Below are 25,879 nucleotides of genomic sequence, written 5' to 3'. Positions count from 1 at the left end.
AAAAGGGACAATAAAATAGGGCTTCCCAGGGTTGTTTTCAAACACATGTTGATAACAGAGAACTCCTTTCCCCTTCTTCCTCATAGTGGAACCCATTGTCTGGCTAGAACCCATATTCCCTCCTTTTCCTCTCTGTACGTGCAAACAAACAAAAAATGCTTGTGATCTCCATTGTACACAGAGAAATGTAACACAGTGGTACAATGGGGAGGGGTTGCATGATAAATCGTATATGCAGTTTAGGCACTGACTTCTGTTGACCCCAAATTTGAAGAGAAAACTGGAGAGCCTGGGTAACAGTGGAGCCTACTGGCTTGCACATTCTCCCTGGTTCATGGAGATGTTATAGGGATTAATGAGATAAATTCTTCAAAACGATGTTAAAGAGAGGCTCTGTCAAAATAATATTATTTACCAGGCTCCAGTAGATTTAAATGTTTCACTTAAAAATAGCCACTGCCAGTTTTAAATACAGGGAAAACAGGCTTTTCTACTTTGGCATATCCCCTGGCTTTATTGTCACAGGAGATTTTACCTGACCGAGAGGTAATTACACAGTAATTTTTTATGTGGTGCTTTATTAGTTGCTTTTTAAAATTGGTTTCCAGCATATCATGAGCTAATAGCAACAAACGTGTGACTGTAATGTTCACTTGGTCAGGAGATCCAAGATTATTGCGGAAGTGGCCACATACCAGTTACCCACACAATAACTGCTACTCCAAAACGAGTGAATTACTTATCTAAACATCTATTGATTGGAAAACACTGGGGACTCATATGTAAGTACACTAACATTAAAAGGGCAGATTCAGTTCTGGTTACACGTACCATGGCACCTTGTGTAAATGGTTTCGGGACAAAAAGAAACGTTTTCTCTCCTGGTCACAAGTTAGAATCTTGCCTACTTAGGAGAGGCACATGATTTTAATGTGCCACATGGTAGAGATGGTCTCCTCCCACCCCCATTTTGTTCTGAGTGCATCCATCTGGTGGGCAGCGTAAAAACAAAAGCCCACTAAAAGATATTGGGCCCACACCATGGAGACCAATAGATATTGGCCAAATTCAAAGATAAAGGAGCGAAGGAACTGGAATACTGTCTTAGGGAGTCGGTGAAGAATGCTGGACTTGAAGTTAGGAGATAAATGCTGGGCTTTGACGTATAATAGCTATGTCACCTTGACAGTCTACTCAATCTTTCTGATCCTCAGTTTATTCATCTATAAGATGGAGACAATACTTGTGCTCCCTATCTCACAGGGTTGTGGTGAGGCATGTTTATAAATTTTGCAGGGCTATAAAAATGAGTTATTGTGACTACAATGAGGGGGTTGAACTAAATGATCATTAAGGACTCTTCTAGATCTGACGTTCTCTGAGTCCTTGATTCTATGACCAGTAGGTTGTACCGATCCAGCTGGAACTGAAGTGAATCTGAATTCCATGTAGGGCTCAGATATGACCTTAGCTTTCTTTTCTTTATCCTGTTTGTCTAAGTTATGGTTGAGCAAATTACTTAGTTACCAAGGCTTTAGTAACTGTTAATTGTATTCTTGGCACATAATAAAAGATCTGGAGCTTAGCACAGTACCTTGCACATGGTGTTGCTGTCATTTGTTGTTCAATAATTTGTAAGTTGTATCTGATTCTTTGTGACCCCATTTTGGATTATCTTGGCAAAGTAGTTTGCCATTTCCTTTTCCAGCTCATTTTACAGATGAGGAAACTGAGGCAAACAGGTTTAAGTGACTTGCCCAGGGTTGTACAGCTTGTATAAGTGTCTGATGCCAGATTTGAACTCAGGTCTTCCTGACTCCAGGCCCAGCCCTCTATCCACTGAGACACCTATCAGGCACATAGTAGGTACTTGGTAAATGTTTACTGATTGATATCACAATCCTGGGTTTCAAGGAATCCTTGGTTCCTTTGTCTCTTTCCCATTGGACTTCCTATAATTGTAGTTCAGTGAAATCACACGGGGAGCCATGCTTTCTTCCAGTTGTCCTCATCTCTTTCAGTATTACTAAATATTGGGCTGATCTAGCTTCTTTAGAGCAGGGGTTCTTTACCTTTTTTGTGCCCTGTACCACTCCTAGTGAAGTCTTTGGACTCCTCCTCAGAATATTGTTTCCTAATTCATTATTCAATTCAGTAACATTTATTAAGCCACCTAGATGGCTTAGTGGATAGATCCTTGGGCCTAGAGCAGGAAGATCTGAATTAAAATCTGATCTCAGATACTTACTAGCTGTGTGACGCTGGGCAAGTCACTTAACCTCTGTTTTTGAGACAGCTAGGTGACCCAGTGGATGTAAAATTGGGCCTGTAGTCAGGATGACCTGAGTTTAAATCTGGGCCTCAGACATGCATTAACTGTATGAACTTGGGTGAGCCACTTAACTTTGGGTTTAATCCATTGGAGAAAGCAATGGCAAACCCCTATAGTATATTTGCTAAGAAAATCCCTAAATGGGATTATGAAGAGTTGGACACAGTTGAGCAACTGAACAGCAATAAAATATGCGAGGTACTGCACTAAGCCCTGGGGATACAAAGAAAAAAAAAGACAATCCTTGCCCTCAGGGACCTTCCAATCTAATGGAGAAAGACAGCACACAAAAGGAAGCTGGAGAGCCCCCCAGAACACCAGGGGGGACCCAATTTGGGGACATTTTATTCCATGGAGTTCAGACCAAGCAGAGCTGTAACTGGAAACCAAGAGCTGCCAAAGGGATTTTCTTAAAGTATAGTTCTGACCATTTCACCTCCCTACTCACTAAACAAACATCTGTGGCTCCTTATTACCATAGGACCAGATATAAAATCCTTTATTTGGAATTTAAAACTCTTCATCACCTGGTCCCTTCCTATTCTTTCCCCTACACACTCTATGATCCAGCTGTACTGGGTGCCTTGCTGCTCATCGCACATTATACTCCATCTGCCTGCTCCATGTCTTGTCCTGGCTATCCCCCTTGCTTGGAATATTTTGCTTCCTCACTCCAACTTCCCTGGTTTCCTTTAGGATCTGGGTCAAGTACCAGCTTCTACTGGAAGCCTTTCTCTCCTTACTTCCTCCATCCTGCTAATGCCTTTCCTCAGATTACCTTCTGTTTATACTACATTTATTTTGTATTAACATAGTTACTTGCTTGTTGTCTCTGCCATCAGAATATGGGTTCTTTGAGATCAGGGACTTTGTTTTTACTAATATTCTGAACAGTGCCTGGCATATGGTAAGCTCTTAATAATTGTGAGCCTGGATTGGAACTCAGGTCTTTCTGATTCCATATCTAGCACCCTATCCATTTTGCCACTTAGCATTTGGATCACAGGTTGGGCTAGCCACTGTTTGCAAGGCCTGCTTATCTATAAAACACTACTTGTAAAAGACTACAGGACATTAAATCAGAAGACATTGGGCTTAAATCTGCCACTTGTTAGTTACATGTTTTTGGTCAAAAGCCTCAGGTTTACCTGTCACTACTTAGCCCATGCAAGGCTATCTTTAAGAAGGAAATCACTTTGCAAACCATTAAGTGCTATAGAAATGTTACACTTCTTAGATATGGGTGACATTACTCTGTTTGTATATTATCTATTAAAGCAATTTAACTGTAGCTGAATTACCTATTTATTCCACATCTTAGATGATTCTATCTTGTTTGCTTTGCTATCTTGTTAGCAGGATTGTTTTCTAGTTTCTCTTTTCTCTGGTTATTTCTTGAATCCTCTTTGACTGTCTGTGGAATACTCTAACTTAATTAGACAAGTGTCCTGAAACCTGCCCATCCCGGCTTAGCGGAAATGACTTGTGAGCAGTGGGACCCGTTCGCTAGTCATCTCATAAAATGTGTCATTAGCAATCACAAGTAGCACAATGGCCCGGGAGCCTGTGCTTGGTTAGGGCTAGACGTCAGTTAAAAGGAACGCCTCATCTTTAGACAGACTCGGGGAAGATTTTCTTAGCTATTGAACCTGACTCTGTGCTCCCCCCTGCTGTGAGCCATAAGTCGCTTGTAGGCTTGTTCTAGGAGAGTAATAAGTATTGTTGTTTAGCAATTGTGTTGTTGAAATTCAGCTCCACTATGTCTGACAGTATTTATCTAAAATACTTTCCCTGGTGCGCGTTCAAGTTCCAGTAAACCGTGTCTTATTGTGCGACCTTTTCATTTTCCAGTGAAAAGGGATCAGCTCGTCAGATAAAAGCTACAAGCTGGAGTACAGGAAAAATGCGTGCTCAGAAAATCCGAGCATGATTGAAAACAAGATGTGTTAAATCAATGCGGTTTATCGCCTGCCTATTCCCGGCAATTGCTGTTCTAAGCTCATTCTGAGCACATGCTAGATGATAAAAGTATACTGTCACAGCACTCACTGGGGTGTGAGGGCAAGAAAACATGTTTATCAGACAGGCTGGGGTGATTTTTTTTTCCCTGATAACAGTTATTGTCAAAACTCTTTGGGAAGAAATCTGAAGAACAATTACAGAAAGTAATATTACTCTTGTTAAATCAGAAGATATGCCAGGAGGCTGGAGAATTATAGATTTCTCCTTAAAACGTTAGGAAAGCAAGACAAACTATGTTGGCCTTCACTGCTTAAATGCAGTCATCCATTATATAGTTAAAATCATCCTTCTTCTCATCTAAATGAACAGACTTGGGATTGTCACCCAACCAGGGACAGTCCAAAAGGGGAGGGGAGCAGGGACGAGCTTATGAAAGCCTATAAACCACTGTTTCCTTGAGGGATTTCATGTTAGTTTTACTCTTGGATTAAAGATTGAAGACCTAAATTAAATCTGGAAGGTCAAGCTGTTCAGAGAATATCATAGTTGACAACATGGTAACTTTTCTCAGGAAGTTTATTACAATTATGGGCCAGTGTAATTTTTCATAATTATCACGTATTCACCTGTTTCCCATTTTAGATAGAAATTTAGCCTCTGGGGCAGCAAAGGGACCTGTTCACGAATAGATCGTTCCACTGATTCCACCAAAAAAGAAATGGTCCCCTAAACTTTTCCAGAAAATACCATCTGGTGGTCGGATGAGCAGCATTGGTTTTATGTGTTTCTTGCTGTGAGCAACAGCATCAACCATAGTTGCCCCTAAAGGGAAATCAATATTTGAGAGCTCGGTTCAGACCTATCAGTCACACAATAACTCCTCTTGGTCCTCAGAAGACTGAACAAGAGGAAATGGGCTTAAATTAAAATGAGACCTCAGTTGGACAGAAGGAATACATATATATATATATATGTATATACACACACACATACGTATATATGTACATATATACACACATGGTATACACACACCCACATGTATGTATGTATTTACCACCAGAGTGATAAAAACACACTGGGATGATATCTTGAAGAGATAGGAGAGTCTCTGTCCCTAGAGGAAAGGCAGCAGAGGACTACGGATGATTTATTAAACATTCACCTCTCTGAAGGCAGGGGTGGGGCTAGATGTTCTCTAGAGAGCCCTGCCAGCCCTAGTATCTTATGCTTCATGTAGGTTTAATTAAAATGTGGCTGGCTATTGGATTTGCTATGAGGACTTATCAAGATGTTACTGACTGAAATGTGTGTAAATAATAACAATAATAATAAAGAGTTACTCTGGAGTAGTAATTGGATCACTACAGAGAAACCAGTGTGGTGGAGAGAGAGAGAGAGGGAGGGAGGGAGGGAGGGAGAGAGAGAGAGAGAGAGAGAGAGAGAGAGAGAGAGAGAGAGAGAGAGAGAGAGAGAGAGAGAGAGAGAGGGAGAGAGAGGGAGAGAGAGAGAGAGGGAGAGAGAGACAGAGAGAGAGAGAGAGAGAGAGAGAGAGAGAGACAGAGAGAGGAGAGAGAGAGAGAGAGAATGCTTCAGCTATATTTCTGCTACATTTTGGTTGTGTGACCTCAGATAAGTAAGTTCAGCAACCCTATGTTGGAGGTAACAACCCTTGATAACTTAGGCCACAAGGATTTTTTTAAAAAATCAATGAGAAAATGTCTATAAAGCACTTCCATATTATTGGGAATGTATCTTATGTGACCTCAGGGTATATTTAAAATATTGTGATAAATTAATATCTATTTTAAAAATCTTCAGCATAGGGAGACTGCATGGCAGAGAAGTTATTTTGTTCACATTAGGAAAGTTGAGTGATTTTTTTCTTTGAAAACAAGCAACCACTTTTTGTTTCTTCTACCTCCTCTTCATTGAATCCTCTTACATTTCGAATGGTATCCATCCAGCTCTTTCCATCCCCTTGGCTGGCATTTGAGCTTTCTTCCATTTCACTCCCTTTTCTTGGAGAGCATTCTGCATTTCATCATCCCATATTCTTCTAGGTTTTTCACATGTTTTATTTCTTAAATTTTCCCTCATGTGTCCTTCTTTCCAGTCTGTATAGCTTTTATATTTGGACCACCTTCTCAAAACAAGCTATGCTTGTTATTTGTGTAGTTTGAAGTACTTTCTTTGTAGAAAGATTTCTACTGATAATAGAAATCTGGGAGGGTCATCCTTAATCAAGGAGAAATACAAAGGACACCAGGAAAAATGAGGCACATTCAGTGCAATTCAATTTAACATCAACATTTAAAAATTTTGGAATTCAGACTTGTGATAGATTGGTATAGACAACTCCCATCATATAAACATTTTTTTCCTATAGCATTTCTCTAATTCTTCTGCAACTTATAAATTTAAACACTTCCTGAAGCACTAAGAGGTTAAATGATTTTTCCCAGTATCACAAGCTAGTAGGTAGCAGAGGAAAATCTTGAACTCAATTTTCCTTCTTCTTCTTCTCATATCTTCATAGTTTTCTTATAATCGACATTCAATGAATGTCTATTGTGTTAGTAGCCTAATGGGAAGAAATGTGGGGGAAACAGATGAATAGGAAGTAGTGTTGCCTTCAAGGAGCTCACAAAACTAGGAAGGTGAAATGACATGTGAACGCAAATCAAGGAAAAGAACTAAGAAAATCGCAAAGAGTATTGCCCAGTTTTTACACCCACTTTGGTATTCCAAATGAATGTCTATAAGCTCTACATTCTTCCAATTCTACCGCAGATTCTAGAGGTTCAATCAGCTGACCCTCGAGATGCAGGGGGCCCCCAAGCTTTAAAAAGATGTCATTCCGAAAGTGCCTCCAGATACTGTCTGCAACAATTTGATCGTGGGTTTATTTGGGGTGTACCCTTGTTCTACTGAAATGATGAGATGCACATGCCAGGTGCTGAGTGCCTGGGCAAAGTAATAAAATACCCATGCTGCTGGGAGTACAGCAAATCCCTCCATTTACCCAGATTCCTGGATTGCACGGAGGTGCCTGGTTGACATTTTAGGTTTATGTACTTTTAAGTCAATTTTAAAGATAGGATCACAGAGATAACTTGCTGTTTTATTGTTTACCTCTGGATGTTAATTTAGTGACTGGGGGAAAAATGAGGCTATTATGGGGAAAAATGACTTTGCATAACACATATGCAATGATGTTCATGACAAGAATGGATCTGCCTTGGAGCAGAATGCTGTGCAGTTGTTCCTTCAGTTCAAATGGAGAGCAGTCACTGGGGAAGCACAGAGACCCAGGTGCTGGTTTCATCGTTGACTCTGCGCTATGAGGCTTTATTTATTACTTGGCGTGGAGTCTGGATATTTGTTTGGACATTAAATGGCAATAGAATATAAATATTACCTTCCTTAATATCTGCATTTCTTTTTATTTCCAGTCAAAATGACATCATGTCACACAAGTATTAAAAAAAGGAAATTAAAACCTCAGAAATATGTTATGGCACTGAGAACACCATCCCTGGTGTTCAAGCCCCCACCCTCTTTCAATTTCCATTGCTTCTGGGAATAAGTATTCAGCGAGTGAGGAAAGTGGGGAGTGAGAAGTATAAAAAAAGGAAAGTTTGTAAAGAAAATAAACCAAGCAATAATGCATCTGTCTTGACTTAATGATTTTAATTTGCAAAGAAATATCCTTGAAAAGAATTTTATTTATTTGATGCATTTGTGAAGTGGCTTTTTTTTAATAACCAAGCACAATTCATATGCATGTTTGGTTAGGGTTTGTTCATTACTTGATATGTCTGAATTGAATTTTGTAATCTTAGGATTAGCTTTATTGCATAAAAAATCAACTTTTTATTCTCAGACTATTCTCTGAATGTAGCATTGCTATGTGAGCATTGTGCAAGAAATATATTTCGCAATGCCTTGTCTGAATTAGAAACTCCTCTGACCTTCAGTGAATGTTCTATAAGGAGAAAAGTGTGGTAAAAAGATTTAGTCTAAAGTTGAATGTTTTAGGAGTATCTAGGAAAACCAAGTTCAAATAGTGTATGAAGAGTACCTTCTCCAGTATCAAAGTGGTGTTAACTAATCTCCCCTTCTTTTGACTTTTGCTTTCATTAAGTTGAGCAATTATTTAGACACATGCTAAAATATCAGATATGTTATAACCATCAGCCATTCTATGCATCACTAGATCCCTGGCTAGTAATGAGGGAAATATTCTTAAATTTCAGCAGTAAAGACACAATGGTAAGGCATCATTTTGATTTAATATTTACTAACTTTCTTACATTACATTACATCCCTTTCTTAATGATTCCCCCTCCCCTCTCGTGCTGTTAATCATGGCTTTCTAGGAGGCTTTCTAAACTAGATTAGGATTGGAAAGCCAGATGGTAAGACTAGGTAGCTAACTTATTGTGTATGTCCATTGCTCTCACGACTACTTAGGCTATTGGAACAGTCCAGGAAAATATCTTTAATTGCATGCTAAGGTCAAATTTACAAGGAGGACGTTGTTGCCTGACACTCACCTTTTCTTCTTTACTGTGAAAATTTATGGGCAACTGTTGGCACTTTGGTCCTTTGTCTCTTTCTTGTCTGAGTTCCTATAATTGTCTGTAATTCAGTGAAATCATACTGGGAAGCACCCTTTCTTCCTATTGTACTGATTACTTTTAATATTCCTGAATATTGGGCCTATCTAGATTCTTTACAGTAGGGAGTGCCCTGTACCATTTTGATAGTCTGGTAAAATCTCTGTATCCTTTATCAAAATATTGTTTCTTTATAAGATAAATACACAAGATTAAAAAAAGAAGAGAATTATATAGAAATACAGTTATTGAAGTATTGAAAGAAACCTACCAAGTTCATGGACCCCTAGGCTAAGAACCCCTGCCTTTGGTCCCTATAGATCCCATACAGATCCCTGCCTATAAATCTCTGTCTACCACAAAATTCTACGATATCCCCTAGAATTCCTTTGCTTTTTTGGAATTTCAGTAATTTCCAGAGTTATTATGATGAATAGTTACACATTTTTATAATTTGCTCATTATATTATGACTAAAAGCTATGTTATTATTTTGTATAACCTGTTGCTTTATGTGGAGAAGAGAATAGCTTAATTTTGCTATGGCTCCAGAAAGCAGTATTAGGACCAATGGGTAGAATTGATAAGATGACGGATTTTGGGGGCAATATAGGAATGACCTTCTTAGCAATGAGAGCTGTTCAAAAATAGAATGGTCCTAGGGAGGTAATAATTCTCTCAATCAGAGGTCTTCAAGCAAAGATTGGATGACCATTTAGTGGGGATGTAGGTAATGGTTGGATTCAGTGAACTCTAAGAAGCTATGATGGTAGTTTAGAATAGAGTCTGGTTAGAATATGGTCTGGTTTCCTGTGTCATTGTTTGTTACATATGGGTCAAATTCTTTTTTTTACGATGAACATCACTGTAAATAACAAAAGATTTCTAAGTCTTCATCAATGGATGGTTCACTTATTTTAAGCAAAAGTCAATACAATCAGAGAATCTAGTCAATAACTTTTAATTTGTTGCACTGGCATTTGACCTCTTACTCTAGTTTGCAGCCCTGGAATACTAAGAGTTTTTTGTAATTTTATGTGCACAAATTGGGGGAGATTTAGGAATGGGTGGCAGGTAGTTTGTGAGTTAACATGGCGTAAAATACGAGCATAGAGCAAACATGAAGGTATGGGAAATAAATTAAAAGGCTTTGTCTTACAGTCTGAAATATTCCCTTTATATCATGTAGTATGCTTCTCTATGGTATGTTTATTTTTCTTTGAATAATGATGTTAAAATGCATCTAATTCAATTACTCTTTGCAGCAGCTGAGTGAGTTTTCCCTGGTAAAAATGTTCTTTAGGCTTCCCCAAGCTATGAGTTCCATATGATATTTGAACAGGTTCTTTTAATTGCTGATATTAAGTGTCGATCATTTTGCTCTAAGCTGGCAGTCTGGCCAGAGAAACAAATTCCTCTTAAGATATATCAGACAATCATCCAATTAACAACCAAAGGTTTGTTGACACAGTAGGAACTCATTATAGGAAATTAAAAAAAAAAAGAAAACCTTAACCATCCAGACTTTATTGGTGTCTGTTTAAAACAAGAATCTGAAGTTTTAGAATCTTTAGGTTATGTGGTTATTAAAACGATCAATTTAATTACTAAAACTATTATAAGTACAGTTCAAATGTTTTGCTAAAAATATAAGATGTATTTTGTTGGCAATTAGCTTATAGTGATGGAAACAGGAAAATAACTTACACCTGGGTGCTCATTTCCATCAAGCTTGTGTATTCCTTGATTAAATGCCGACGATTTTACGAGTAACAGCTTTGCTGCATAAAGAGCTCCATGGCTTTTTCTCTGCAAGTCTAATTTGAAAAAAAAAATTCTCCTCAAGGGTTTAGAAAGTAATTCATAAAATGGGAGGAATAATAAATATTGTGCCTTAACTCATACACTCTTATAGATAGACAGATTTGGTACACCTGGGTGTAATTTTAGTTAATTTCCACAAGAGACAGGTTGAAAGTTTACTGTTTGGTAGGTGGAAAAATGGCTAAGTCTCATATTTGCAAAAATGATTACACTATCTTAAATGAAAATGCTACTCTATTAACAATTTCAATAAGCATAGCATTTGAAAAAAGTATTTTTAATAAAAAGTTATCTGAAGTTCACTCCAACTTAAAATATATAAGTGAAGAAAAAGTACTTACTCTGATTTATGTGTCTTTTGGAGGTGTAATTATTGGCTTTTTACTCACCTATGTAAAACAATGTACTTTTGTAAATGGATTTCTGACCACTTTACGCTGCCTTTTTTTCTTTCCTTTTTTTTTTTACATAAAAAGTAAGCACTGTCAATCAAGGAATTTTAAGGTTTATTTCCTCTTTGGAAATGATTGATAGCCTTTTAGATTTACAAGTTGACAAGTTAAAGGGTTCTATTGGTATAATTATGTACTAAATTCACAGTCTTTCAATTTAAATGTCCTTTTAAAACCACAAGATTATCATACCTGTATTTTGAAAAGTGGGCCAGTCAGTTTGGGTTGGTATACAAATTGCTTCCATTAGCCTTGGGACCTATTTGAATTTAATACAGTTTTTAAAGTTGGTAGTACTTTCAATAGTACTTTTAAAATTTAGGTTAATGGAAATGCATTTTAAGTACAGCATATAGTAACTTGTTTTTAATGTATAGATGGATGTCAAGAACACAAATAGTGCCTCTATATTCAGCATGAAAAAACACCATGCTGATTGCTTTGGTTATAATTTTAAAAGTTTTGTGAGAGGAAAAAAAGAAACCATTTTTACTTTATGGGGTATGAGAAGGCGATGGAGCTCACACTTTCTCCCAGACAAGGGGCTTTAGTGTTTCAAGGAGAATCCCATTCTTTGTCCACATGAATAATAGGTAGATCCAAGTGGGCCATGTCAGCTTGATGTTCAAACTAGTTATGGGGTGGGAGCACCAAGATGGAGATGCACCAAGACTGAATGTCTAGCAGTCGATATGGTTAGAACAAAGCCCATTGTTCCATTTAGCAAGCTAACATCAAGTCTGACTACTCTGAATTTCTTGAGAATCAGCCTCCGTTCAAAGAGACTATTAAACATTTTATATAATAAATAGAGGATTTAGAGGATATAAACTGTGGCTTTTAGCAGAGGTTGGATTTTTTTTTCCCTAAATGACAAAAAAACCATAGCAAGCTTGTGGTTCAATAAAAAAAAAATCTGTCCTTACAGTGCATAGGAGGGTTTTATATCCAATACTTTAACAATACCTAGCAACATGAATGATTCTTTTGCATTTGGCATATAGCTTCTAATCAAAAAGGACTTTTCCTAGAATGTGAAAATGTTGGGGGAGGGGGTGCTAAGTATTTTATCAAATAATTCATGCCTGGGATTTTGCAGATAAACAATTGTCTAATTCTGGCATTATTTACAAAGTCCCTGCACTTGCAGAAACGCCATCATATAGGCTGGAGCAGGTGGGGTTTAGTATCTGATTAAGCCAAATCCTCACATCTCACCTCAAACTGTCTTTGAACTCAGCCTTGATGCTGGGGGCTCATCTAGGATCAAAAGAGCCAGCCAGGATTTTTAGCTGCCACTGTTGTCCCCTCATTGTCGGGTCAGAAAACCAAGTGCTTTGTTTTCCTGCACATCCTCTAATTGTGTTTTCTCTCTTGCAGCTCTCAATGAACCCACCATTGATTATGGTTTCCAGAGGTTACAGAAGGTCATTCCCCGGCACCCCGGTGACCCCGAGCGCTTGCCAAAGGTCAGGACACCTTCTAGTGTTTCACTTATGATATGTCAAAATGTGGATGGTTCAAGGTGAAATTCGCCGTTGATGTCAATTTGTTCTTAATAGCCAAGGAAGAAGTATTTAACATGCTTTTATTCTGTGCCAAGCACTATGTGCCATTTTACTGTGGTATACCAAAAAATACAATGTTTTGGCCTCTTACCAGGAGCTCACAATCTAGTTACAGTATACAGTAGAGAAACCTTTGCATGAGAGAGCAAGAGACCAGAAATGAGTATAAAATGTCAGCCTTGACATCTTTTCACTGCTTTCTCATACTATCATGCCCTCCAATCCACAAATGGTGACTGAGCATTGACTAAACAGCATCTAACACACACACTGCCTCGTGCAAAAGGGACATGGTGCTCTTCCTTAAGAACTTTAAAATCCAGTTGTACAGACAAGACGAACATGAAAAAAATAGAAAATGTGACACAAGGCAGGACTTTGTCAAATGAATTGTATAGACACTAAATGCTTTTGGTCCTCATAATAATATGTTATCAGTGATAGGACTTAATGGAAAGGGATAAAAAGACCAGTTCTCTCTCCGTACCTCAGTTTACTCATTTGAGAAAGTTAGACTAAATGACTTTCAAGGATCATTCTAGTTTCAAATTTTTGAACAAATACCAAACCTGTGACTTCAAAGTAAAATTTCCATTACTAACCCACGCAGAAATTATATAGAAACTGCATTGTGTTTAAGTCAAATTAAAAAAGTTTTTTTTTCCATTTGCTGGATAAGTTATATCTCAGCTATGTCAGCCCATTTCAGAAACAGACGAAAAAAAATGAAACTGGAAGCATTCAGCTGTAGCAGAGTCCCTTAGTTTAGAAATCTTTCAAATGTATCTATTGCATTCTGATGTTCTAATATCATACTGTTCTTAAGACTCATTGTCTTTCTTGAGTGCTGGACATCCTTGGTGATCAGAACTATAAAGGTCTGATAGCTTCTCTGGCTCTGAAGGATGTTGTCCTTCCAGAAGGCAGCTGTGTTTGACCGGTAGCAGAGATGTGAACCCCTTAGCCTTCACCTAGGATGGGCATTTTACTTGTTCTCTCAAGGACTCGGTTCTCTTCACTTTGGTGGAACTCCTTGGAAGCATTGTGCTGGAGAAAGTCCTAATTTTACTCTGTCAGTTTAGTCACAGCTTTTCTTTTAAATAAAGTCTTCTTTTTTATGATTCCTTCTCCTACCCTTACCTCTTTCTGACGTTCTCAGTGAACAATTAAATAATCTAATTTATAGTCATGAATGACAGTCTTTTTCCATTACTCAGACATGCAGTGGGAACATTTATTTTTAGCTCTGTCTGGTCCTAACGTGTTCCTGTGGATATCTTATGGGGAAAATTAAGATAATTTATCTTAAATTATGGTGATCCAAATACTTTCGTATTTGCTTCAATGGTGTACAGTTAATCAAATGAAAACTATGTCTTAGGATCACAAATCCAGACTGTAAGGGTTCTATAGGCCATCTAATACAAACTCCCATTTATTTACACTTCAGGAGAGGCTCTTGCCTGATAGTTATGAATTTTTTTTTCTAGGTAGGGCCTAATGTCCACTCTAGGACTTTTTTTAGCCCATCAGATTTAATTAAAATGGGGTGGCTGCACTCAGAGATGATTAAGCTTCTATAGGCCAGGATTGGATGGTGACACTAGTTTATGTAAATTATAGCTGTCATGGAATCACATGAATATACTCTAACACCTCAAAATCAAGGATTGGATCTTTTACTTACTTTAAATTGCCTCCTCCTCTTCCAAGCTAAATGGAAAATAATTGAGTTTACTGGTGAAGGTATGTGAAATCAATGAGATGCACCTAGGCCAGGGAGAATGACTTTCCTTATTCCTAAATGAAAATGAGAACAGAAAAAGGATTATGGGCTTTGGATGGTGCATTTTTTTTAATAATTAAAAATGTCATTATGATGTGGCTCTCATTTCTCTGTGATAGAATGCAGAATTTGTGTTTTTTTGCTTTAGAGGCCATAGAAGTTTGGCTCTGGGCTCAAAGTTTTGAGTATAAAAATTGAGGGCACCCTGTAGCTGATATAAAGCCTTTTAAATAATCAGGCTTTTTAACAAGAGGCTATCCTCCCCCTGCCAAAAAAAGAGATTATTGACCCCTTAATATTTGAGAGAAGAATAAATAAGCAGGGATTGGAGAGATTCAAGACGTGTATAACTTTATCCTACCATTTTTTGCTATTATGTTAAGAATGAACTCAACCTCAGCCTTCCAAAACAGGCACTGTCAGTAACTGTTAGTATATGGAAAGCAAGTGTGTTTTAGTAGTTAGAAATAGATTTGAAAAACTAAAATTTGTGGTAAACCTATTTAGGGATTAATGATGGGAAAAGCTAAAATTAAAGATGAGCAAGTCAATTCTCCATCATCAATGGAGGCTTCATAGAATAGTGAATAAAGGAATCAGATTTGGAAACAGGAAGATTCCAATGAGCTTCAGAGTCTATCTATGCCTCAGTTTCTTCATCTGAAAATAGGGAGGTTATATTCAATGGCATCTAAGGTCCTTTCCAGCTCCAAGTTGTGATCCTATGTTCACCATTGTAACACCTTTATGCAGTATTTCATAATTTTTCAAACTATTTATCAAATAATCTCAAAGAAGGGTAGATATCAGTATCCCCATTTTATAGATGAGAAAACGATAATTACTTTCTCATGTAAAAGGTTTGGCTCCTTAGAAGCCATCCTAATAAACATCTGTTGTACACATACAAAGATAATGTAATTATGCTAGGCCTAGGTAGAGTGTATGATTTTACACACACACACACACACACACACACACACACACACACACACACAAAAGGTTAGGACAGAGCTTAGAAATCATACCAGTCATCATAGCTTTTCACAAGCAGGCTTCCCCCAGTCACCAAATTCGTACCTAGCATGAGGGAGAGGGGTATGTGACCAACTTCAAGGGGAAAGTTGGATATACTTCACACACTGTGGTGATGGTAGAGGTCTGGAGGGAGGGTTCTCAGAAACTGTGCAGTGTCAACAGCTGAAGGACATGTGGTGATCCCTTGCAATTTGGCAAGGAGCCGTTGTCTTTTTTTTTTTCCTGAAGACTGGCAGTATCCCTATGCCCTTTTGGTGAGTTGTCTTTGTAAGTGAGTCTCTCAGCATTTGTGCGGAGGTCCTGAGCTTAAGGATCCCTAGCCGAAGTGGAATCTGTAAGTGGTGTCTTGGGGAGGGAAGCGAATTTTTTTTAACCTCCTTTCTCTCTCCTTGGCTGATTACCAGGCAGTTCCTTCAGCTCTCCTCCGCAAAGGACGAGGATTGTAGAGTATCATCCTCTCTGACCCATTCCCTCTAGGCCTCACCCTACTTAACATAGTCTCATTATCTCTCTCCTATTTCACCACAGGGAGGGGTTGAGATGGGGGTAGAGGAGGTTGTATGGGGAAGAATTCAACATGGTAAAGATATTTCTTTTGGGGAGCAGTCACTCTTTTAAAGAAAATAAAGCAGTTTGAGGAAAAGTAACAAAGGCTGTATTTGTGTATTTTGCTTTATGGGGCTGAAAATATCTAGTAAATTGATCCTGTGGGAGTAATAAATACACATTACTTTATCTTGTACCTCATGTCCTATACCCCAGAGCCTTGATAGAACAACACCACTTAATAGACTTAAAAAAAGAGTAATTACAGTCATTGGTTGTGTGATTTTTCAGCCCTTCCAGCCCTGCCTGACCTTCTAATTTAGCTCACCGTATCTAACTAATGCATTTATATTCATCTTTTATGAAGCATGTGTAGTACAAAATTGACTTTACAGCCTTTAGCAAGCTGTCCTACCAGGTTTGAGGTTTGGTTAGTAGTAAGTAGAATAGTACCTACCTATCTCTATATATGTATATATAGATAAAGCACATAGATAGCTTGGCACATTTTTTATCCTTTAGGGAACAAAATAAAAACTATTTATTGCATTTTTTTACTTTAAAGCTTTTATACATTTTAGTGTTATTTACAGCTAAACACAAAGGCAAAAGATGCGAGTATTTTTTTTAAAAAATGATTACTGTTAATGTTTCTGCTTGTCAGAAGTGCTTAAATTTTCCTGCACTTTGTCTAAAAACTTAGTACCGTTGCCTTTTAAGAATAACACATTTAAAAAGATCTTGCAAGTCTGATTTGCAAACACCGCTGACAGTTTATGATGAGATATGGTGCAAAATTTGCAACATGTTTGTCATTTCTATGCTCCACATATTAAAGGAGTGGGTTAAGAAAAAAAGAAGAACCCAGTGGAAAAAATTAAAATAAAATAAAGAAAAAAAAAACCCAAAGCAAAAAACCCCACCCCCAAACAAACCCCAACCTTGAGCTAAAGAGCATGCCAGAATATCTCATTCAGTCTTTCTCATGACTTCTACTCAGTTCACTCAGCCAGTAGAACACAATTGTTCTCTATGCATTTTTTTCTCTCACCATATGGTCTCCTCATTACCATACACTAAGGGTCCATATGGGAAACTTGTGAAGTGAACTGTATTCATTTTAACTGCCAGATGAGCAGCCTTTTGCTTTGCAAGCTTAGCTTAAGTCATCTGCTGTCTTTATGTTGTTATGGCAACACAGTACCAATAAAAAATTCTAATCTACTGTAAGTGATCACAGTATTTTAAGTGGTTGCCTGTAACTGCCCTCTAAGCGATGGGGCTTGGTCTTCAGAAATGACAAAGGGTTACTGTCAGCTCCAGCAGGTGGCAGTAAAGGAACCATGGTGTTGATCCATGGAGAAGAGGGAGGTATGGGAGTAGAGTTTGAGGTTTTGTATTTTCCCCCTATATCTGTTTAAGGGGACAGGCTGGGTAGTGGTTAGATAGCTCTCCCATTACACCACCCCGTACAGTTGTAATCTGATATCCCAGCTTTGGCAATAAAGTTATCAGTGTTGGCATGGGAATAAAATGAAAGGCTAGAGAAATAAGCCCAGCCTCTGGTGTTCCATAGCCACTAGGCTGTTTTGCCTGCATTTCAAAATTAGTCATTTCAAACACCGTGCTAATTAAGAGTACCTTAAAGTAATGGAAGTAGGCAGCAACATCCTTAAATATAAATCATTTTCACCTCCACAGGCCCCATGATATGTTGCATCTCTGTCTCTCTATCTGTATTGAAAGTGAATGTTTATAGTCTCAGTTCATCAGTTCACATTAGCCTCATGCTGAATATTTAAACACAGAACAATTTGAACACACCATGAAGGAAGACAGTGACTGCACTTTCATTTGGAACAGCAAGGGCTCATCTAATAATAATTTAGTAAATCAGCCATTTAGTGGCTCAGTTGTACCCTGCATTGTGCCAAATATTATTCAGTTCGACTGTACACTTTCAGAATTGAAATTCAGACGGGAGTCACACACAACTCCTTTGCTCAGTGAAGGAGACGAAACTGAAAAGCCACCTTCTCTCAAGAGCATTGGGGCTTGGTGATTTATCACAAATGCAGTGTCGGGGCAAAATAAAACAGCTAGCAATATACAGTGTAGCCTAATTATTCTTTTATTGTTTTTGTCTTCTATGCAAGAACTATCAGTAGTTCAGATTGGCAGCGACATTAGTGAAAACAAAGGCAAGAAAATGTTGTATAACCACAGGGCCATGAGCAGAAGAACGTGCCATTCACAACTTATGGTGTTTATAGGTTCCAGGAAAGAATCAGACGCCCCTTAGATTAAAGAATATGTAAGACCCTATGTTTTTCTTTCTTTAATTAGATAAGAATATTAAAACTTTGGACACAAGATACATGTGAGGCCTAGCTCAAAGAGATGAAAGCAAAGAGAGAGCACATTTTATGAAAAATTCCTGTGTGAATTAAATTAACTTCCAAAAAAATTATCAATCTGTGCTTTCTCCTGTGAGAAGATAAAAGTTGTATAACTCAATGTATTTTCCTTAGGTTTCCACAAAACAGTCAAATTCAGTGCCTAGTGGTAGTGATATATTTGTTTCAAGTGCCTTGTGGTATCTATTCCTTCTGTTCCCTTTAGATGTCCTCTCTTTTATTTTGTCCTAAAATATCTAATTTTGAACCAAAAAAGGAACCACTTTTAAGTTACCACGAATCTTCATTGAACTCTAAGAATGTAAATCTTAGATAAAACTCTAAGAGCATATAATTTTGCAAAAGAAACTTCACTTTTCCTCTTTCCCTCCTATTATTATTGAATTCTAGTGGTGGTGTAATTTGGAAAATGGAGGAGAGTTTGGAGATAATCCTCTGCTTTGATTTGTTTATGGACAATCAGAAGATGGAGTCAGCAGTCCAGTTATCACAGCAGTAGAGTTTTTCTACACAAACATTTCTTGTTTTAGCACAGAAGCTCCTTACATGAAAAAAGGAGTGTGTGTGTGTGTGTGTGTGTGTGTGTGTGTGTGTGTGTGGCCCTCTGCATATGGGAACATTTAATACAATTAATGATGATTTAGAAGCAATAACAAGGAACATACACAGAAGAAAATTCAGACTTTATAGATGTAAAAACAATAAAATGCACCATTGATAAATAATAGGTAATAAAATGCTCATTTGATGGAGCAATTCACCATTTTTAGTTCAAGAAAGCAAAACTCAAAGAGCTTAGGGTAGGTGGTCTTCACTTTAGTTCACTATCCTAGGCCTGAGCAACATAATAATTCAGTACAGACATTCTTTATTCAAATCCCAGAAGATAGATGTGTGAAATTTACAAGTAAAAAAAATGGTCAAATATTTGAAAAATCCAGAGATGTTGTGTGACATAGTAGGAAAAGCACTGAGTTGAGAATCCTAGAATCTAGTCCCAGTTTCTGTCACTAACCCATGGGGATCATGGATCTTTGTACTGCAGGTGTTTCCTCTGTGAAATAAAGGGTTTGGATTCAATGATCTCTTTGGTCCCTTACAGTTCTAATATCCTATTATTGTAACACATCTTGAGTATGATTAAGGCCTGGTGCCTTCTATTTTTCTTTCATTGGAGACCCATGACTGGCTCAGAGAGATGAGATACAAAACCATTCAGAAGGATTAGTGTAACTAGTACCCTTGAGCTTTGGCCTTCAACCAGGATGATAAAGTTGAACAATAAAACTACAATTCACCAGATTCCTCCTTCTGACCCCAAGCAGGCCTAGTACACCTTTGTGTATATGTATTTACATGGCATGGGGGAAGAATCTACCTCAGACTTCCATTTACCAATGAGAATGATGCCACTCAGGAAACAATAGTAGAAGCACCACCCCCTCAAAAAAAAAGCCATTGTCATAATTCTTTTCAGGAATACCTTGTTTTACAACCTATACTTAACTGCTGACATTTGAAAAGCCAACTCTTTTGGTAAAATGAATCAAGCCATAATGTTTCTTTTATGAGATCCCCTTGCAGGAAGGGAAGGCTTGGCACCTCTTGGAGATCAAGACTGGTGATCCATCATAGTAAAGTCATCTGTCCTAGCCAGCTTCTCAGAGGTCACTCGATCGAACCTGCAGCTCTTACAACTATATTATTGCTTACGGAACAGTAATTGAGGCACCACAGATAAAAATTACCTGGTCTAATAGGCAGTGAACAATTTTCACTCAATAAAATTATAAGCCAAATCATTCATTTCATAACACTCTGACTAATTTATTTGTTGACCTTTTAATATCCATAGCTCTTCAGTGGTATTAACTGCAACTCAGACAAAATCTCTTGTTCATTTTACTTTCATTGATTTTTTCCCCCTTCCATTGAGGCAATAACAGTCTGTTTGAGAACAGCCTTTTCTTTCCTTGGTGAAAGTCAATCATGTAAGTTAGTAGTCTTATGTTGATATAGCTGCATTAGCTTACAACCTGCTCTAAGTATGACACAAAGCAATCTCACACTGTCTTTGTAAGCAAGACTAAGCTTTTCATATCGACTCTGTGAAGATTTCAGCCTACATTCATATTCCTGGGTGATGATACAATAATAGATGCAAGAAGAAAAGGGGCTGTTCATTTAAACCGAACAGAAAAGCAAAATGGAAAGCAGAGAAATTTAAGAAACTCTATTTCTCAGCACCAGAGAATGCTTTTGAGGTTGTGTCAACAGAAAATATGGTCATTCAGCTTTTGGCTTGTATTAATTTCTGCTAATTTTTCAGCCAGTGGTGTTTGGTGGGCTACTTCTCTTTTTAAATACATGAATAATCACCAATGCACTGTATAGTAGTCACAACTTCCATAGAAGCTCCTAGTATAATAAAAATACTATAAAATCTTCAGAATGCAGGGTTATAAAATATAATTGTTAACACGTTTGTCATTTTATGCCTCCCTAGAAATAACTGCTTGTTACCTGCACCTAATCTATGCTCCTCCTTTTCATTTCAATTTAGTTCAAAGTGGCCCTTAGTTATAATGAGAATGTCCCTTTCAAGAGAAACCCGTTTAATTACAACCATCATGGAATGTAAGTGACTCTACTCAGTTGTAGGGCTTATGAATAGTGTTTAAAATCTGACACTGAAACATTCTGGTCTTCTGGTAAGCTTTGTTTTGGGCATTTCAGATTATTAGAATAATGCACATTTGGGAAATTCCACTGTAGACCAGAAGAAAAGCCATACTGAAGTGTCGCTTTGATGATTTCTCCTACGTTTCTCATTTTACTGATTTTTTAATATGAAAATAGTTCTATTCTAAAGTATGGCTAGAATACTGGATTTGAATTCTTAAGAGCAGGTTTTTCCTACTAGCTTTGCCCTTACTAGTTACCTGACTGGGCAAATTATTTCTACCTTTCCTTGTTTTAGTGTCCTTATCTGGAAAATGGGGGGTGGGAGTGGTGGTGGTAGTGGTAAGGATTTTGGATGAAATGATATATCCATCAGAGCGCTCCCAGCTATGATACCACCTAGAAAAATATGGTAAAGGAGAATGAACCTCATTCAATTCAACACATATTTCTGAACACTGTTCTATATGTACCTGAAACAAGTAGATTGTAGTGTGGATAGAGAACTGGGCAGTGAGTCAGGGAGTTGTGAGTGCAAATTCTGTGTTAGTCCTGTGCATTCCCAGACAATTCACTTAACCTTGATGGGTTCAGAATCAATGGCCTCTGAGATACCTTCCTGCTCTAAATTTAGGATATTATAATCTTGAGAGACATAAAAAAGAGAAGTATGTCATTAGAGGAAGAATAGCCTTAGAACAAGGGAAAGAGTGCTCAATTTAGAATTAGGAGTCCTGGGTTCAAATGTTGGCACCTGGGTGTCCCCGAGCAACTCACTTAATCCTTCTTGGCCTCAGTTTCCACATCCCTAAGAAGAGGGGGTTGGACTAGATGACTTAGAAGTCTTTTCCAGCTCTAAATCAATGATCCTATTATTGGCCTGGGGGACCTATCAGAACATCATTAAGATATGCAAACACAAAGGGAAGGGAAACCGTAGTTCAAACCCAACATCCTTGAAGATAGCATCTGTGCCAGGTTCACAATTTTATTCAGTTATGGTATGTAAAAATGAATTATTTGGAATCCCCAGGAATTATTTATAAAGTGAAACACTAAAAGGTTAAACTTGAAAATCTAATATATTTATAGCAAGGAAGTCCAAGGTTTCTGTCTCTGGGAATAGATGAAAATGCTGATTTCCTTATCAGCAGAGCAAAATAGGCAGTCGGAATATAGTCAGAAAACCTAAATCAGAATCAATCCTGATTTCATTTTTATATATATTTTAAAATCCAACAAGTATTTGAATGCCTACCATGTACAAAACATTATGCGAAGCAAAGGAGACACATAGGTGCATAATGGCTTCCATTCATATAGTGCTTTGCAATTTATAAATATTTTCATCACAGCTACTTTTTTTTACTATATCCTCTTTACAGAATAGTAAACTGAGATTGAGAAATGTCAGGTAATGTGCTCGTAGTAACATGGGTAAAAAATAAAATTGTAACATATACAGAAATAGATCTCATGTTTCCTGACTCCAGATCAAGTGTTCTTTCTAAAGCATCACAATCCTATATGACATATGCCTTGACCTCAAGGAGTTTGCTGCCTGGATGGGGAGGACAGACATGGACAGACAAACCAACTAACTACCAAACAAATCATACATAACAAAAGAAAACATAATGAGTAGATACAAGGAGGTACAGGATAACATGAAAAATCCAGCCTCATTGGTCTCTAAACTTTTTTTGATACAGTATTCTATCAGTAAAAAATTTTTGAACATGTACCCCAAATGTGTACTGCGTTTTCTTATCATAAGTTATGTTCGTGTGCCACTGTACTAATAATTCTATTAATTCTAAATCTATTAATATAATAATTCTATTAATAATACTATAATTCTACTAATAATACATTATAAGTTACATAAAATAGAAATTTAAAGGAATGAAACCATATTCCAAAATAATATTTTATTAACATTACAAAATACTTTGCTCTGTAAAATATTAATAATGATATTTTTGTGAGGTCAATGTGATTAATGTGCTTCATTTTTAAACAAGCTTAGTTTAATGCTTTGCTATACAATAATTTGAAGGTCTAGTTCTAAGTAAATTTGTCTCAATACTTGGTTTTCATGTCGTAACTGAAATAGACAACTCACAGAAATATGAAGATCCAAATGATAGAATTGTATCAAAGGCTGTGCTTATTAAATCACCTCAGGGCAGCTAGGTGGCACAGTGAGTAGAGCACCAGCCCTGGAATCAGGAGGACCTGAGTTCAAATGTGGGTTCAGACATTTGACACACTTATTAGCTATGTGACTTTGGGCAAGTCACTTAACCCCAATTGCCTTGCCTTCCCCTCTCCAAAAAAAATCATGGTACTCATTTTTTTAGACTCATCCACCAGTTATTGAGAGGATTTTTATTGAAATTTGGCCAATAAATTTCTGTCTTTCTTGATGCTAACTAGTTCTTCTTGAAAACTATTCATATTTTTTAAAAAATATAAATGACTTCAAAACCCATTGAAATTCTTCATTTGGAGGATTTTTAAACAGCATAGAAAATTCTACTTCAAGTTCTTAAAGTGTGTAGAGAGAATTGTTATATCTGACATACGTTGTTTTGAGCAACTTAGAGAGGAGAGTAAAATATCTATCCAGAAGATGAAGGTAGTAAATAGTCATGCTTCAGAGAGGGCAAGAAAGATGAGGACTAAGGACATAACTTGAAGAGATCGATCATTTGTAACTTTGGAGAGAGGAGCTTTAGCTGAGTTTGAAATAGAAGTTAAGGATGAGATTAGGACCTAGGAGACTGGAAGGAAAATGGGGCCCCAGACAGAAATAGGGAAGTTCAGAAGGGGGTATGAGTTTGGATGGAAAGACAATGTAATGAGATCTATAACGGCAATCACAAGCTCTCCATGCATCCTCAACCAATGCAGCTGTCCCTGTCCCACCAAGAAATAAAAAGAGGAAAGGGCAGCCAGTCCTGGAGTGCAGAATTTGCCTCTTTCCCCCAAGGGAGGGTGCAACTGCTATAAGGTGATCATATGTGTATGTGTAGGGGGGTGGGGTTACAATATTACTTGTGCACCTAAATCTATCATGTACCTATTGCTGGGTTAAAGTTAGTATAGCTTCCTTGAGGAATCAAGATGGGACACAAAAGGGGGAAAATTGGGAATCAGCATAGCCCTGGAAGGCCCTCTTTATTAATGGATTGGATAGAGGGGGTGATGTAACATGACCTCAAGGGATAACCAATCATAGTGTGGGAGGATAAATGTGCATTATATCATACCTTTCCCGTGATGGCCAATCACAGGCAGGGTTATCATGAGCAAGGTTTGATGTGTACTCATGTTCTTGTACTATGCTTTGATATCACTTGGGTCATGCCTTAGCCCCCACTTTGGAGATCACTGATCTAGCTAATGCTACTTAGAGAGACTATCACGGAAGACTTAGTTTGATTTCTCTTTGAGACCAGGCCTCATTCTATCCATGTTTTGGCTGTTCTCATTTTTAATTTAAGTGTCCTTTTCCAATGACACTCCAAACTGTTACCTCCCAAACTGAAAAAGAAAGCCAGAACTGTTCCTTCACCTTATAGTGGTGTTCTTACTATCCAAATATCTGGTTCTATAAATCATATATTAAATGTAAATGGACAGATGTTATTTATAGGTTGACTCATCTATTCTAAGGAAAAGGAAAAGGTTAAATAATTGTATAGTGAATTTTTGAACTACCTAGACTGCAAATCCAGGTAATCTTCAGTATTCAAAATATTGGACAGACATTCTGAATAGTTTTATCTTTGAACAGTTATGCAGTTCTTTTCACCCCGGACATATAAATGTGGACATTAAATACATACTAATTCTCTGCAGAATTGGTGTCAGAAATAAAATAGACCCATAGACCTCCTGATGTCCAATTCGCTTGCTTTATCTTAGAAGGTAAATGATCCATTGAGACTACAGTAGATTACAGTGGAGTACAAGGCAGGATCAAATAGCTAGTCCACAGCTTAGAACCAGGCATTCATTTTCTACAAGGGATATGGCTATTTTTTAATGCAAAAAGTATATTAGGGGACCTAGGGTATAGTTAATAGATGATTTGACATTCATATAGAATAGAATCTTCATGACACTGTTAACTCTGAGGATCAAATGAAATAATACATGTGAAGTACATTGCAACTCTTGAAACACTATATGATTGATAGCTATTTTTAAGGCATTATTTTTATGAAAGGAGCTTATGGATCGAAAAACACACCTGTACCAGAAGAGACTTATTATTTTAATAACAAAATCAAAATTTAAACATTAGAAAGGAACATTCATCCACGGGTGGCATATGGTATAATCATGGTGATCAAAATTAAACATGTGGAGTTTATATTTCAGCCTGAACCAAAATTTAGGGCCAAATGGAATAGAGCCAAAGTAAAGGTTTTTTGAATTTACAAAAATATTATGTGGTTTTCTATGTGCAAACCGCTTTGCTAAGTGGTGATGATACAAATAGAAAAAGTGAGAATCACTTCTGTCAAGTTTATATTCTGAGGGAAGCAACATATTAAAGAATATTCTGCTATAGGGCTGATTGAAAAGCCTGGAAATCCCAAGAGTTCAGAGACAGAGTGGATGGCAAGGCCCAGCAGTCCTT

General features: G+C 37.4%; 1 protein-coding gene across 3 annotated transcripts in view; it reads left to right on the top strand.

Annotated features, from left to right (window-relative positions):
• Positions 1 to 25,879, top strand: part of EBF1 (EBF transcription factor 1) — a 453,310-nt gene that overhangs the window by 405,400 nt on the left and 22,031 nt on the right. For all 3 annotated transcript variants that reach the window (XM_036752357.1, XM_036752356.1, XM_036752355.1), the window contains exon 11: positions 12,569 to 12,657. In XM_036752357.1, coding sequence (XP_036608252.1) covers positions 12,569 to 12,657 — 89 coding nt within the window. The remainder of the gene's footprint in view (positions 1 to 12,568; positions 12,658 to 25,879) is intronic.

The sequence above is a fragment of the Trichosurus vulpecula genome, chromosome 3 (genome assembly GCF_011100635.1).
Source record: "Trichosurus vulpecula isolate mTriVul1 chromosome 3, mTriVul1.pri, whole genome shotgun sequence".
Classification (NCBI taxonomy): domain Eukaryota; kingdom Metazoa; phylum Chordata; class Mammalia; order Diprotodontia; family Phalangeridae; genus Trichosurus; species Trichosurus vulpecula.
This window is presented reverse-complemented; position numbering and strand designations above follow the sequence as displayed.